The sequence below is a fragment of the Peromyscus leucopus genome, chromosome 8a (genome assembly GCF_004664715.2).
Source record: "Peromyscus leucopus breed LL Stock chromosome 8a, UCI_PerLeu_2.1, whole genome shotgun sequence".
Taxonomy (NCBI): domain Eukaryota; kingdom Metazoa; phylum Chordata; class Mammalia; order Rodentia; family Cricetidae; genus Peromyscus; species Peromyscus leucopus.
In genome coordinates, this window is record NC_051085.1 from 30,107,640 (window position 1) to 30,124,935 (window position 17,296).

The window sequence follows — 17,296 nt, forward strand, 5'->3', positions numbered from 1 at the left end:
CAGGCAGGTCATTTTCTATGGATACACAGTTCAGGTCAGCTTTAGGGCAAAGACTGAACACCCAGCATGGGTGCTGGCAACCAAACTCCGTTCTCTGCAAAAGCAGGAAGCTGCCTGGTGACCTGCTCTCCAGCTACTGTAGTAATGCTTTATCGTGGTTTGTTTCACACTTCCCTGCTTGAGTACTTGTTCTCTCCTCACGTTCGTTACCATTTGGATGTCTGTGTGTGTGTGTGTGTGTGTGTGTGTGTGTGTGTGTGCGCGCGCGCGCGCGCTTGTGAATATGGAGCTGAAAGCTGATGCTGGCTATCTTGCTTTAATTGCTCACTACTTCATTTACTGGGGCAGGATCTTGCTAAGCCTGCGGCTGGACTAGCTTGCTCCAGAGAGCCCATCTCCACCTCCTGATAGGTCGTCCACCACACCTACCTGGCATTTCCATGGCTGAGGAGGCAAACTCTGGCCTCATACTTGTTCAGCAAGTGTGTTTATCCACTGATACATCTCCCCAGCTCATGTATACTTCAAACAAACAAACAAAACAAATTTTAGAAGCTGGAAGGATGGCTCAGTGCTTAAGAACATTGGTTTTCTTCCAAAGAATCTAGGTTCAATTCCCAGCACCTACATCCTAGTTCACAATTGTCTGTAACTCTAACCCAAGGAGCTCCAACACCCTCTTGTGGCCTCAATGGGCACTCTACACAAGTGGTGCACAGACATACAGTCAGGCAAATGTACATATAAAAATAATATCTGAAACCCAGATTTCATTGTTGTTGCTGTCAATATTAGTATGGGGGGGATACACACATACCACAGCCTACATGTGGAGGTCAGAGGACAACGTTTGGGAATTGATTCTATTCTTTCTCCTTGTTCTAAAGCAAGGTGTCTCATTTCTGTCTGCCATGCTACATACTTGAGGCTAGCTGACCCTAAGCTACCTCTCATCTTGCCTCTACCTCTTATCTTGCTGTATTAGTGCTGGGATTACAGATGAGTGCCACCACATCGGGCTTTTTTGTGGGTTCCAGGGATAAAACTCAGGTTGTTAGGCTTCTGTGGCAAGTACTTTTAACTTGCTAAACCATCTCACTGGCCCAAATGTGCTCCTAAAGCAAAGAGCATATGCAAGGTTTGCCTGCCCTTCACTCCACGTTTGTGCCATTAAGATTGTTTATTACAAGGTTGCTTGCCTGCTTTCCTATTGCGTATCCTGCCGTTTATTGTCTTTCAGGAACTCTTTATGTTATGAATGCAAGCTCTTTTTAATATGATATATATATATCATATATAAAATATATCATACATACATATCTTTTGTTCTGTGGATTTCTCATTTCCTTTCTTTTCTGAGACATGGTTTCTCTGCCTAGCCCTGGCTATCTTGGAACTTGCTGGCCTTGAACTCAGAGATCCCCCTGTCTCTGCCTCCTGAGTACTGGGATTAAAGGCATGTGCCACCACTGCCTGATCTTGTGTGTGTGTGTGTGTGTGTGTGTGTGTGTGTGTTTCATTTCCCTTCTTAATGGTGTCATTTGATAAACTCAAAAGTAATAGTTTTAACTTAGCCCCATTTGTCAACATTTTCTCAACACGGCCTCTAAAAATTCTGCTTACTCTAAAGACCTGAAGATATTCTCTATACTATTTTTTAAGCTTTGTTTAATTTTATGTCTGTGAATGTTTTGTCTGTATGTATGCATGTGCACCATGTGTGTGCCCGGTGTTCTTATAGCCAAAAGAGGGCACTGGACTCACTGGAACTGGAGTTGTGGGTGGTTCTGAGCTGATTGGTGCTAGGAACCAAACACAGGTCCTCTACAAAAGCAGCAAGTGCAAGAACCTACTCAGCCAGCTCTGTCTTCAGTCCCTCTCTACTGTTTTCATAAACCATGCTGTGTGGTAGGGGTTTGCTGGAGGGGTCTGTGATTTGTCTCTGCCCTCTGTGTTCCACTGCATTTCATTTGTCTTACTCATGTGACTCAGCCCAACTAAACATAAAGGTCTTCCTATTCCCAGAGCTCTGTGGGACCATTTTTTGTGCAGGCATTCATTCATACGTGTTTAAAGTCTGGTTCTAGGTGCTGGTGCCATGCTTATGTTAGACATCTTGTAGTGTGAGTCCTTTAACTTTTTGTTTGCTTGTTTGTTTTGTTGTTTTGAGATAGATAGAGCCTCACTATGTAGACCTGGCTGGCGTGGAATTCTCTATATAGACCAGGCTGGCTTGAACTCACATTCCATTTGTTGATTATGGAGTATTTCACTAGGCCAGCATTCTGTAATTAATTACAAAAATATTTCTGCATTGAAACAAATGACCAGTCATACTAAGTTGATTTTGAAAATGGTCATAGTCCCCCATTAGGTCCAGATACTGCTGCCAGATTTCCAGGGTTTGGTTGTGGTTTGGTTTGGTTTCTGTTTTTTCGAGACAGGGTTTCTCTGTATAGCCCTGGCTGTCCTGGAACTAGCTCTATAGACCAGGCTGGCCTCAGACTCAGAGATCCACTTGCTTCTGCCTCCTGAGTCCAGGGATTAAAGGTGTGTGCCACCACTGCCTGGTTTGCCAGAGGTTTTTGTTTGGTTCTAGAGATCCCTCCCACCCCCACCCATTCTTTGTGCACAGTAAGCAAGTGTCCTACTTCTGAGCTATCCCCAACCCCTGCTAAATTACTTTTAACACCAAATTTATGAAGACAGCGTTCACTTTGAGGATATAGTATTTTTGAGTTTTGAGTAACTAGCATTGTAGACTTGCATCATCCAGGTGGTAAGTGTATGTGTGTCCACTACAGTCAGACCACCTCAGTTCAAATAATGGTTCCAACCATTGGCTGCTTCTGTACTGTACCTCATTAAACTTCTGTTTTCTCATGGAGATAATACATAGATGGAACCTCAAAAGGTTATTACCAAGGTTAATTGAGATAGTAGATGCAATGCATTTAATATCTGGTAAATAAGAAATATTTGAATATTAATTTTAGTAACAACAGCCTTTTTGGGTTTACAGTATTTGTAATAGTTGCAGAAATCTTTCCTATGAACATTCATACTTGAATTTTTGTAATCACTAATAGGAAGAAGATTGTGAGAAAGCGTTCTTCAAAATGGATAATGTACTTATAGACGACAGGAGAATACATGTGGATTTTAGCCAGTCTGTTGCAAAGGTTAAGTGGAAGGGGAAAGGTATGTTGGTTTATCTCCTTTTATTGATGTTCTGCTTCAATAAAGGTGTGTGTGTGTGTGTGTGTGTGTGTGTGTGTGTACATGCATATAAGTGCTTTAATTTTGTGTTGTTAATTAAGGGGAATGTTAATAGAATTCAGGTCACTTAGGATTTGGTAAAGCTACTATCTAGAATGTGTGTATATATGTGTTGATGGATGAAAATACCATTGTTTTTAGCCTTTGCTTATATTGTAAGCTATTTAGAACTACCCATTGAAGACATGATCTATTTCTGAAATAATTATGACTTTTTTGATAATTTGATTCTTTTAGATACAAACTTCTTAAAAGTTTCGTTTCTTGTTTTTGTTGTTATATAAAATTCTCTTCCACTCCTCATCTGCCCAGTTTCTCTTCCCAGAATAACCAGTTGCCTGTTCTTTCTACAGCCATTCTTTGTACACACATGCATATGTTTTTTCCTCCTCATTTTAAAAAGGAGAGTTCAAAGGATGCAGATTACATTACTCAGTATCTTAGCGTCCCCATTGGTAATGTGTCTTCAGAGCTCATTTCATATGAGTATTATGTGCTAGTTTGCTCTTTCCATTGGCTGCTCTCTCCTCCATTAAATGTGTGTCATCATTTACTGCCTGAGCTCCTCCATGGGCCATGTATGTGTGGCATTTCTCACACCTGCTGTATATCTACATGTAAGTCCCTGATACAGGCATGCCAAACTTAAGTTGGGATCTGTTATATGCTGGATCATGAGTTTATTTTTTATTTTATTATTCTGTCTTTTTAGTTTCAAATTTTTAAATTAAATTTAATTAAAAATTTTTGAGACATAGTTTTGCTACGGAGTCTAGGTTGACCTTAAACTTAGTGTCCTCCTGCTTCAATCTTCTGAGTGTTAAGATTCTAAGTGTTGACTCCCCACCCTAGCTGTAATTTTTTATCTCGTGAACTTTGTGCATGTGTGTGCATGTGCATATGTACCAAGGACTGGGCATAGGAGTCCCACAGATGCTAAGTATGTGTCTGTTGTCGTCGGACTATATTCCCAGCTGAGTTTTAAAAATCATCTCTTAACCCTGGTTTTAAAAGGTCTCACTTAGGGTTGAGTGTTGGGGAGGCAGAGGCAGGTGGATCTTTGTGAGTTTGAGGCCAGATGAGTTCACATCGCCACTTCCGGGCCAACCAGGGCTACAGAGTTACGGCCCTGTTTCAGAAAAACAAAACAGCAACAACACAACAGGTTCCCCTTGGTAGTTATTCACATGTCGTGCTAAATCTTACCAGGAAAATGAAGATTACCTTTTCTTTTTTGTTAAAAGATTTATCTATTTCTATTTTATATGTCTGAATATTTTGCCTGTACATATGTATGTGAACCATGTGTATGCCTGGTGCTGGCAGAGACCAGAGTATTAGATTTTCTGGAACTGGAATTACAGAGAGTTATGAGCCATCGGGGGGTTCTAGGAGTTGAACCCAGGTCCTCTGCAAGAACAGTGCCCTAAACCATGGAGCCATCACTCCAGCCTCAAGATTACTTTTTCTATACCACTTGTAACTCGTTTCCCATGATTTCACTGCATTTAAAAATAAGAAATACGTAGGACTGTTTGGTGGCAGGTGGTAGGCTTTAGAAGAGGGAGAGATCCATTACTAGAGCTGGCGGCTGGAAGGCGCCTGGCAGCTGGGATCTCTGCTAGGAGAAGTGACTTGGATCATGGTCCTGTGCTCTCCATTTCTCCTGTGATTCTTCCCTACTGTTGAAATACATGATCAGTGCTCTTTTGATTAGTGCTTTGTGAAAATGAATGGATCTTTTTTATTAAGGCCTATAAAAACCCAGATAAATATCTGGTCTCTCTGAAGAACTTTCTCTCTCCCCCTTGTTCCTTCACAATGGCCTTCACCAGAAGCCATGCTGTGTGTTTCCTCAGTACACACTGCAGGTTCCCAACCAGTGCCTCCCTCTTTGTCTTCCTGTTTATAGATCAAATTCATTCTCAGTCCACTGCTTAGAGGGCACAGATTTCCCTCTGTTTCACAAAGAGAACTTTTTAGTTCACAGTTGGGTCATAATGCTGAAGAGTCAGCTTCTCTTGCTGTTGAAGGAGAAACCTGTTCCAGCTTGGCTCACCAGTCTCACCAGAATGACTTTTGACTTGCTCTTGATAAAGTAATGGTAGAAATTAGCATGGTGTCCATCCCTGTATTCTTTGCCAGACTGGCTGCTTGTGATTTTTACATATTGTAATTACAGTTGTATGGGGGAAATTACATGTCTGTTTAGGTGTGGTGTTAGCTGCTGGCTTGATGCACTGTTGGCTTGAACAGTGTAGTGTGGGTGTTGGACGTTGTAATATTCACGTATGTCGGTAGATGGCAGCATATGACCACCGAGAAAACCGACCATGCACTTAGAACTAAAGTAACAGCAGAGGCAGCTCTGCTGGGGCCTTCTGTCCTTCTTCACTTTTCCTGCTTCTCAGCGTGTGCCTTGTGTAGCCCTTTGTGACTTATAAGCTTGTTAGTGTTTCCTTATGTGATACTAATTCTTTTTCCCTCTTAATAAACAGGTGGGAAATATACCAAGAGTGATTTCAAGGAGTATGAAAAGGAACAGGATAAACCATCCAATTTGGTTCTGAAAGAAAAAGTAAAGCCCAAACAGGAGTATCCTTTACAAGAATCGTGTGCACATTCGTCCACTGGGTGGATCATTTGTGAAGGTCACAGCTTTCCAGTGTCTCCCGTAGACTTGGCTTTTTCATTATACTTGGTATTATGGAGAAAGTTAGGTTTGAAAGAAACTTAAGCCTAAGTATTTTACCCCCTACTCTTACATTAAATACCTTCCTACTTACCCAGTGTTCTCAAATGATCTTCAGGTAAGTTTGTTATTTTTATATATACTAATGTTTTGTGTTATTCCTTCTCCTGTATTTAATTTCCTTAGCTAGATAACAAAATCTTGTAGTTCTTTGTCACATAATTAATTAGATTGCTTTTTTCCTGCATAATACCTTGTCATTTTAGCAACAAAGATTTTCTAAAACTTTGTTTAGGGCTCCTTCCTGTTCAGTGCAAGAGTTGACATTTACAGGACTAAAAACCAATCTATTGACTTGACCATGTAATTCAGGTTCTTCCAAGTTTTACGTTGAGACAAGTAAAAAGCAGTGAAACGTACTGTTCGCATTATGTCATTCGTATTTGTTTGACTGATTTTCCCATTATAAATCTATCACTCTACACATTGCAAAGGTCATTTCTTTGGCAATCCTGTCTGGTAAATGGCATCTTTGTTTCCTAGTTTCTGTTGATGGAAAGGAGTTCTCTTTTCCTGTGTTACGTAGGCATGTCTTCTCCAAGTATTCATCAAGGAGAGATGAGTATCAGGTTGGCCTTTAGATATTCATGCTTTAAAATGTGTTGCCTGTCTGCACAAAACATTGTGATGTGTTAGAGTCTGAAGAGAGCTGACAGCATCAACCTAAGAGGCTTTGCAGGCAGCCAGACCAACAAGCTGAGGTCGGTCCTTAAAAAAGGACATTGGGAGGCATGTGATTAAAGCTTAGAATCATCAAAGGCATAGATGAATATGTGCAAATGTTACCTTGGCATATGTGAGGTTAAGTCTAGGCTAACCACTAAGAAGGGGAGTGTAGAGGACAAATAAAGGAAATGTAGCTGCAGAGCATAACGCAGAGATGTTTACCATGGAGGTTGTTCTGACTATAAGGAAGTCAGTGTATTATTTTAAAGTTTGTAGCACCAAAATATTTTAATGAATGCTAGGCAACCACTCTACTGATTGCGCTTGCTCCCACCCTTGCTACTCTTTTCTTTACCCAAAGTTTAGGAGGGTGGGGTGCATGCATGTAGTTCCAGACAGGATTGTTTGAGCCTACTTCAGGATTAGGCTTGGTGACTTACTAAGAACCTCATCTTTAAAAAAAATCAAGTGTGCATCTTACCTAGTGCAATCATATATCCTCCTTTTCATACACATGCCCCTCACACACAACTGAAACAAAATCACACAAGTTTTGTCTTTTTTTTTCTGACAGTGCTGAGGATTGAACCAGGACTTTGCACATACGAGACAATTGCTCTACCACTGAGCTACACCCCAACTAACAGTATTTTTTTTTTTTTTTTTTTTTTTTTCGAGACAGGGTTTCTCGTGTAGCTTTGCGCCTTTCCTGGAACTCACTCGGTAGCCCAGGCTGGCCTCGAACTCACAAAGATCCGCCTGGCTCTGCCTCCCAAGTGCTGGGATTAAAGGCGTGCGCCACCACGCCCGGCAACAGTATTTTTTTTAAGGTGCTATTCTCTATTTCTTATTCTATGTGACTTCCAAAATTGTGAGTTATGAACCATAAATTCCACATCTCATCGCTGAATTAGGACCTTTAGTTTGAAGAACATGGAGATAACCAGACATAGTATAAAAGAGTAAAGAAATTGTAGATCATGAGGTAATAACGGAACTGGTGGTCCGTCTCCGGCTGTCTTGTGGAAAGCTAGAAAGGATATTGTTAACTTTTGATGGCATGTGTATGTGGGATATGTTCAGGGAAAGCCTAAACTGTGCCACTATGAAAACAAACATTAAAAAAAGAAAACAGGCCGGGTGGTGGTGGCGCACGCCTTTAATCCCAGCACTCAGGAGGCAGAGCCAGGCGGATCTCTGTGAGTTCGAGGCCAGCTTGGACTACCAAGTGAGTCCCAGGAGAGGCGCAAAGCTACACAGAGAAACCCTGTCTCGAAAAACCAAAAAAAAAAAAAAAAAGAAAAGAAAAGAAAACAGACATTAGATTCTGGTCCTTAAAGGACATGCCCATGTTGACTCTAGTCCCAGATGCAACTAAAGTAGCACTTTGTGCTAGGCTTCCTCATATTCCTCACATTCCAGAAGTCAACCTTCAGAGAGTAATTTAGAGATTATTTGTATACTAGGTTTATGCCTTCTCTCAGTTTATTTTTGAGACAGGGTCTCACTATATAGCTGTCCTAGAGCTCACTATATAGACCGGAGATTATTACATAGACCAAGCTGGTTTAGTGCTGAGATTAAAGGCATGTGCCACCATGCCCAGTTTATGCTTTCTTTTATTCTAAAGCTTTCTATTCCCTTAGAGAAATTGATTATTTCTGATTTAAAACATTATTATTATTATTATTATTATTATTATTATTATTATTATTATTACTATTAGTATTGTGCTAGGATCAAACCCAGGGCTTTCTGCATGATGGCAAGCTTGCTACCACAGAGCTACACCCTTGGCTCCAATTAAAATTAAAAATTAAATACCATTTTATATGAAATTAGAAAAGAGTTGCTCACTTCTGTTACACACAAATGGTGCTTTTTATATTTTTTCCTTTCAAGCCTTTATCTCTCACAGAGTTTGAAGTTAAAATTACTATATTATGTATGTAGGGTCCCACTCTTTCCCTAGGCAGGGCCTACTTTGTAGCTCGGGTTAGTCTCAGACTAATCTTTTTTGCCTTAGCTTTCTGAGTAGCTGAGATTACAAGTATTAATGTTTATGAAGTTTTTTTTAAAAAGTTGTTTTTAAAATTATGTGTTATGTGTGTGTGTGTGTGTGTGGATAGGTATGTGCATGTGTGAGTGTGGGTACCTGAAGAGACCAGAGAGGGTGTCGGATCTCTGGAGCTGGAGTTATAGGCAGTTTTAATCCAGTTGACGGGGTGCTGGGACAGAGCACAGGTCCTCTAGAAGAGCAGCTAGTACTCTGAACTTCTGAGCCGTTCCTCCTGTCTATGTGGGTTGGTTTGTTGTTTGTTTTGAGACAGAGTCTCACTATGTAGCTCTGGCTGCTCTGGAATTTGCTGGAATATACGCAAACTCACAGAAATCTGCCAGCTTTGTCTCCTAAGGCCTGCGATCAACCATACAGTATTTTGACTTAAGCTTTTTTTCACTTTTAATTTTCATATAGGCCTTCCTAGCCTTTAAAAATAATTATTAGCAATGATTCTAAAATGTATTTTATTATATATTATTAAATATTGTTCTTATTTTCGGATAATTAAAAATGGTTCTAATATGTATATCTGTTTTCATGTAACTTAGTTTTATTTTAGTTGCTATAAATTCTTCCAAGACTTTCCGCATCATGACTGTTTACTGCTGGATTCTCTACTAACTGACCTGAGAAGAGTCATGTGGTGTACCCTCTAGCTAAAGAGTGTCTCTGGCATTGGGGCTCATAATACCTTTAGTTTTTCTAGTTGATGACATCCCTCAATTTCTAAATTAGGGTTGTTTTGTTTTTTTTTTATACTATTGACAAATATATTTTGATTTCTATCCTTCTATCCTACTTATAATTTTTGCCTGGTGGTTATTAGCTGGCTGATGCCAGGATCTCTTCCATTTCTCTTGACTGTAATGAAGACTGTGTTACTTATTTTAGAAATGTATTTTTTAAAAAGGTATTCTGGCTGGGCAGTTGTGGCGCACGCCTTTAATCCCAGCACTTGGGAGGCAGAGCCAGGCGGATCTCTGTGAGTTTGAGGCCAGCCTGGGCTACAGAGTGAGTTCCAGGAAAGGCACAAAGCTACACAGAGAAACCCTGTCTCAAAAAAACAAAACAAAACAAAACAAAAAAAGTATTCTGTGCTTTGAGATGTTATTTGCTTTAAGTTACAGTTGGCTTTATGGCCTCCTCTGTTTACCATATTTCTTAAGTTGCTTCCATTATTTATTCTATTTGTCCTTAATTTAATGCTTCAGTGCAAAATATGATCTTATACTAGATGAGCAGGCAGAAGACTCTAAATCAAGCCACTCACACACAAGTAAAAAACACAAAAAGAAAACACGTCACTGCTCTGAAGAAAAGGAAGATGAAGAATACATGCCAATCAAAAATCCTAATCAGGTATTTCTAACCTCAGGCTTACACATGGAGAAATCAATATCCTATCCTTTTGTACAGTGCATATTGGTGGTATAATTTAGGAGTAAGGGGTAGTTTTGAACAGTAATTCCCTGCTCTGAGCTATAGAATGGGCACACAGGATAATGGGCTTTAACTTTAAAGAATGTATCCCACAGGGTATCAATATTGTTTTCAGAATAATTTCAGTTATTATGTATTTTCACACTTTAACCAAGAGTGATCTCCTTACCTATGGATACTTATTTTCATAAAAATAAAACAAAAAACAAATTTGGCTATGTTGAACAATTGCTTCTTAGTTATTAGCTTAATTTGTCAATACTTTTTAAAAGGTTTATTATTATTATTATTTAATTTATGCATGTCTGTTAAATACATAGTGCTTGCCATTGTTGGTCAGAAGAGAGTATTGGATCTCCTGGAGCTGGAGTTGCTGGCAGTTATGAGCCAACGTTATGTAGGTGATGGGAACCGAACATGGGTCCTCTGAAAGAGCAGTAAATGCTCTTAAATGCTGAGCCATCTGTCAGCCCCTCAGCATTGAAAACTTTAAGTTAAAAACTATGTGTATGTATATTTATGTAGTGTATGTACATGGGCTATGTATGCAGGGAAGCCAGAGGAGGACACTTGGTGTCCTGTTGTATCCCTCTCCATCTTACTCCCTTGGGACAGGGTCTCACTCAACCTGGAGCTAGGCTGGCAGCCAGCAATGCCCAGCAGTCCTCCTGTCTCTGTTCCTCATAGCTCTATGGTTACATCTTGTGCCCTTTATGTGGTTCCGGGGCCTTGAACACAGTTCCTTTTGCGGGTACACTCGGCACTCCTGTGTGAGGCACAGTCTCTCCAGCTGCTTAATTTTATTTTAAATCTTCTTCTGTGTACATATTTCCTGTTGTGAACATTCCTTCCACTCCTTTCCCATTAGTCCCCGTGTCCCCGGGGGCCTGGACAGTTTCACTCCTATATTTAATCGATATGTACATGACTATATAAAATGTAGAGTCACAAATGAGAGAAAGCTTACACAGTTTGTCTTTCTGAGACTGACTCAGTTTGCTAAATATGACTTTTGGGTTGCATCCATTTACTACATAGGACATCACACTTTATGGCCGAGGTTATGTCCTGTCTATACTGTAGATATAAAATAGAAATAGCACTCATAAAACATCACCTCAAAACTGTCCTGAACATCAGCATATTTCCTAAAACAATGGTAATGAAAAGAAATTATTTCTAGCCTGTTTTGGCTCTTTGTTAAATTAAAAGGAAAAAAAAAGCCACTCCATCATAGCCCCTCTGCTTTTATTTACCTCATGTCCGTCATTTGAGATGATCCTGGCGAATGAGAACCATTTCAGTAGACTAAGGTGAGAAGGCAGGGAACACGGGGTGTGAACTTGCAAAGCAAGAGACGCAGATGGAGAGATGGGTCAGGGTGAGCAGAGCCAAGGCTCTGCCGTTCGCAGAGTTAGAGTGACATTTCTGTACTGCTTGCCGTGGACGTGACCTGGGCACGTTAACTTTGAGTCACAGTTTCCTTCTTTGACAAAGGAGATGATACTTCCCAGACGGACAGGCTGTTACAGTAAATGTGGGCAAGTGTGCAAACATTTTCTGTTCTGGCTGATCGCATTGCTTCCACTGGCGCTGTCAAGGTGCTGCTGCTTTACAGTCACTGATGGTAGCTCTCCTGTGCTAGGACACGAGCCTGTTCCTGCTGCAGGCAGGTTGTCTCGGTTTCCATATCAGGTTAATGGATTGCGCAAACACTTTTCTGGTTTATAGTTTTATTTTGTGGCTTGCTTTGTTTTGAGACAGGATCTCACTGTGTAGCCCTAACTGGCCTAGAACTCATTATGTAAACCAGACTGGCTTCCAACTCACCTGCATTTGCTTCTGCCTCCCAAGTGCTGAGATTAAATGGTTTGTAGTTCTTAAAACAATAAGGTTCAAAAATAAAATCTAACTGAACACTGTGGTGGCACACATCTACAGTTGTAATGCTTGGGAGTCTGAGCAGGAAGGCCAAGAGTTTGAAACCAGGCTGAGCAATATAGTGAGGCTCTGAGGTTTTTGGCTTTTTTTGAAGGAAAAACCTACAGAATAGTACACATACAAAGTGTAACTTGAACCCCATCCCACCCCCTTTTTTCTTTCTCTTGTAGGTGATGGCTTTTTTTTTTTTTTTTTTTTTTTTTTTTTTGTTGTTGTTGTTGTTGTTTTGGTTTGGTTTTCAAGGCAGCGTTTCCCTGGGTAGTTTTGGAGCCTATCCTGGAACTCGCTTTGTAGAACAGGCTGGCCTCGAACTCACAGAGATCCACCTGGCTCTGCCTCCCCAGTGCTGGGATTAAAGGTGTGTGCCACCACTGCCCAGCAGTGATGATGTATTTTATATTGGTCTTCATTTAATAGTGTTCTCTCTGTCTCTCTGTCTGTCTGTCTCTGTGTAGGAGGATGTTAGCGTGAATGTCTAAGCACACTTGCCTGTGTAAGCTTTCTACGTTATTTTTGAGATAGTCTCTCCCTGAAGTTGGTATTGCCATTTGGCTAGACTGGCTGGCTAGAGGGACTCCCAAAATTCTTGTTTCCTCATCTCCAGCACTGGAGTTACAGAGTTGTACTTCATGGCTGGCTTTTGTGGGAATGCTGGAGATTTCAGTACAGGTCCTCAGTGCCTTCCTAGAGTTAAAAGATATTTTAGTAAATGTGTGTTTGATACGCACTCCTGAAGAGCATCATTCCTACCCCTCCGTGTCATCTGACAGAGGCATAATCTCACTCCTTTTATAGCCTGTTAGCTCTTTTAAATACTGTCATCATTCATGTCCTGCTACAGATTTTATTTTATTTTTGGTTTTTCAAGACAGGTTTCTCTGTATAGATGATCTCCAGGCAACTTTATTTATTAACATACAAATAAAATATCACATTTGAGCACAAATAAAGTATCACCATATTTCCCCTTTTTATTCTAATAAAAAGAAAAAGGTTATAACAAATATAAAAAAAACTATATACAATAAATACAATAACTATATACAATATATACAAGCAATAAATACCTCAACAATGTCTAATCCATTTGCATTTGACAAACTCAGAGAAAACATTCCATTATCTATCCTATTTTGGTAAGTCCAAAATGTACCTGATTCACTTTTTATCCCAACTTGTATTACTAACAGAGAACTATCTTTTAACGTCTTTCAAATTTATACACTTACACCTCTTTAGTGAGTTTCTTCTCTGAAATTCTTAACAAGGAAAACTATAACTAACTAATCTTCAACTCCCTCAGAGACTCAAGAAGGAAATAACAGTGCCTAGTAAAATAGGAAGTGCAAGCAAGCGGCTTCCAAAAAAATGTGAGTTGACAGAAACAGCCAGCTGCCTGGACAGTCACCCGAGGTTTCTCCACAATGTTGGGGCATCATCTTCAGCCTAAAGTTTAAAGAAGTGCAAAAAGTGGATATGTTCAAGTTTATCTCCTCCCCAGTATTAGGAACCTTTTATCCTATTTTTGGGGGGGGGATATTTTAAATTTTGTATTTATGTTTTTTGTGCGTATATTTGTATGCAAGTATGTATCTGTGTAGTGTGCGTGCGTGCGTGCGTGCGTGCGTGTGTGTGTGTGTGTGTGTGTGTGTGTGTGTGTAGGCCAGAGATTCTAGTTAAGTGTCTTTGTTTGTTGTCCTCCATACTATTTTCTTTGAGACAGCATCTCTACCTGAGCTCAGAGCCCACTGATTGGCTAAACTCACTGACCAGGACGCTCTAGGGATCTGTTGGTCACTACTCCCACAGTGCTGGAGTTACAGGCACAGGCCACCTTGTCTAAGTTTTCATATGGGAGCTGTGGATCTGAACTCAGGCCCTTGTATGGTATGTAGGCACCTTATGACTGAGCCATCTTCCTATCCCCTACTTTCTGATGACTTAAAACTTTACAGTGGCAGTCTTTTTCTTTTGACATGCAGAAAAAGGAAGAAACGCTCTTAGCAGTTTTAAAAGAATGTTAAGGGGTGAGGAGATGGGCTCAGCAGGTAAAAACACTTGCCATGCAAATCCAATGACATGAGTTCAGTCCCTGGAACCTCCCTTTAAAAAGAAAAAAAAGGAAAACAAAAAAACTTGCTGTGGGGCCACATATCTGTAGTGTCCTCACCTCTGTGTTGACATGGAAAGTAGGAACAGGAAGGTCTCCCAGAAGCTTAAGGACCAGTGTGGGAACACGCTACTCCAGCCTAGCAGAAATGACGAGAGAGCAGACTCCGTCTCAGCAATGTGAAGGAAAGAACAACTATTGGCAGTTGTCCTCCGACACCCACACACCCCCTTTAAGTCTTAAAATAATAGTGTTTGTATCGATAAAAGTGTTAGATTCTGATTTATCATTTTCTAACCTTTTCCCCATAAGGTCACTAAAGTAAGTTTTGGGGATTTTATATTTTGATTTGACAGTATAGCTGTATTAATTTCTTCTTCTTTATAAGAAAGCTCAGCATGGATGTTTTCTGTTTTAGTCTGAAGACATAATTACTAACAGGAACTTCAGCACAGGTTAGGTGGTGGATGTAGCTCAGATGTTCCTGTGTGCTACTGTTTGCTGGCAGAGTCCAGTTTCCTAAGGTGATCTAACTGGCTTCTTCACATTGTTGCTATTCAGTTCAGAGAATCATCTGTTTAATTTTTTCCTCTTATACCTTAATTCCATAGGTGGTTTTGTATTGTTGAAGTCTGGGTTTTACTAGGTAACAGGAAGCTGAGTAGTATTTAACTGCAGCTTGCCTGCTGGGTAGGCAAAGTGGGTCTCAATTTTTAGCACCATATGGCTGCTCACAACTGTGACTGTAACACCAATTCCAGGAGATCCAACACTCTCACACACATACAGTCGAAACACCTGGGCACAGAAAATAAAAATCAAATTAATCTGAGCTGTTTCATTAGCTTGCTAATGGCAGATTTTTCTAGGCTTCAACAATTGACAGTGCTCATAGATGATTATTTACTGACTGACTTTAAAACTGCATTCCTTTGACAGGATATCTACAGGGAAATGGGTTTTGGCCACTATGAAGATGAAGAAAGCTGTTGGGAGAAACAGAAGAGCGAAAAAAGAGACCGACGTCAGAACCGCAGTCGTAGCCGATCTCGAGAAAGGGACGGTCACTATAGTAACAGCCACAAACCCAAGTACCAGACAGATCCTTATGAAAGGGAAAGGAGTAGAAGGAGAGACCGAAGCAGAAGTCCAAAGAAGTCCAAAGACAAAGAAAAATCTAAGTACAGATGAGCAGGGCAGAGGAGGAAGCAGACGGCTAGCAGGTCTGCTCCTGCCTGACTTGGAGCACTCACAGACGCTCTCAGAGTTCCTGCTGGCACAGCTAACTCTGCATCTCCATGCTAGCGTTTTAGCCTTCAGGTTAACACTGATGGTGTGGGGCACTGGGAGAGTGGGGCGTTTTCTGTGTGTACTTTTCATACAAATTTTATTGTTATGCATACATGGTAGTGTTCATATTTAACATCTTTCATATTTTCAGTCTTTTTAAATGAAGCATTTCATACCACAGAAGTCCATAAACTTGTATATAAGACATAAAACATAGTAAATTGTGCACCTGCCAGAGTATAAGAGATAAAGTGTCACTTGCTATGGAAGTTCCATGTGTCCTTTCTCCCTCCAGGAATCATCATTCTGAGTTGTGTTTGCCCTGCTGTTAATCTTATATGGTTTTGAATTTTATATAAATGACACAATGTATGTTTATTTCTGTGACTTTTTAAAGAGTTGATTCATTTGTATTATTATGTAGTTTTAATGAATATGATGCAGTTGATCTGTTGCTCTGTTGATGGACCTTTGAGTTGTTTGTTAGTTTTTGCTATCTAAGCAATACCACTGTGAACAGCTTCATCTGGGCCTGGCACTATCTGGCTATATGGTTTGAGTTTTCAATGCATTTACAATTGTAGTTGCTTAACTTACCTGGTATGTGGATTTGTATGGGAGCAGGGGGAGCCACCAGAGTATCAGTCCACATGCAGCTTGGAGCGGGTGTTGCTTCAGTGTCGTGCATATTCTTGACCACCAACAGAAGAGGTTTAGTTACGTAAGAGGCTAGCATCCTGATAGGGAGATGGCTCCGTTGGTAGTGTTTGCTTCACAGGCATAAGACCGAGTTCAGATCCTCAGGACCACATAACCAGGCTGACAGTGCATGCTTAGAGCCCAGCACTGGGAGGCAGGAACAGGTGAAGCTCTAGGGTTAATGAGAAGCCTTGTCTCAAGAACTATGCTTGAGGAAGACACCTGACTTTGACCTCTCACAAAATTGTGCATGCATGTAAACACAGAGATGAATAAACAGAGCTATCCTGTATAGACAACTGTAAGTATTGCTTGCACAGATGGTTCTTTGTTGTTTTGGTTTGGTTTTGGGTTTTTTGTTTGTTTGTTTGTTTGTTTGTTTTTTGAGACAGGGTTTCTCTGTGTAGTTTTGGAGCCTGTCCTGGAACTCACTCTGTAGACCAGGCTGGCCTCGAACTCACAGAGATCTGCCTGCCTCTGCCTCCCGAGTGCTGGGATTAAAGGCATGCGCCACCACTGCCCAGCTCACAGATGATTCTAAAATGTGGTCTGGAAAAATGAGAAAAAGACAAGCTGGGAACAGTGTGAAGTCACCTACTGACAACTGCGATGATTTAATAGCTCTGGAATATTGAAATGGTAACAATGTATGCACCAAACATTTCAAGAAAAAAATATCCTTTATTGCAAATTATGAGAAGCTATTTTATTTTCCTACACATTTGACAGTAATTTTATATACTTATGGGTGTGTAATATGTTTTTATATATGTTCATATTCTGGGACAAGTAAATCCATTTACAAACATTTATCAGCTCACTTTTTTTTTCTTTCCTCTGGCCTCTGGATTTTGAAATCTCCATTATTATTAACTGTAGCTTGCACTCTCTATAGTACTTCTCAGACATTTCTCCCTTTCATCTAGAAAAAAAAACACACACTCTTTGACCCAAATCTCCTTTATTCCTTGTCTTAGTCAATGTTCTGTTGCTGTGAAGAAATACCGTGACCATGGCAACTCTGATTAAGGAAAGCCTTTAATTAGGACTGGCTTAC

At 40.4% G+C, this 17,296-nt stretch overlaps 1 protein-coding gene across 1 annotated transcript in view; it reads left to right on the plus strand.

The window, feature by feature from the left end:
• Ppil4 (peptidylprolyl isomerase like 4) overlaps positions 1–16,544 on the plus strand; it is a 32,219-nt gene extending 15,675 nt beyond the window's left edge. The window contains exons 10-13 of the mRNA XM_028861021.2: positions 3,090–3,201; positions 5,778–5,874; positions 9,971–10,118; positions 15,190–16,544. Of these exons, the coding sequence (XP_028716854.1) occupies positions 3,090–3,201; positions 5,778–5,874; positions 9,971–10,118; positions 15,190–15,441 (609 nt within the window). The 3' untranslated portion in view covers positions 15,442–16,544. The remainder of the gene's footprint in view (positions 1–3,089; positions 3,202–5,777; positions 5,875–9,970; positions 10,119–15,189) is intronic.
• Positions 16,545–17,296: the final 752 nt, after the last annotated feature.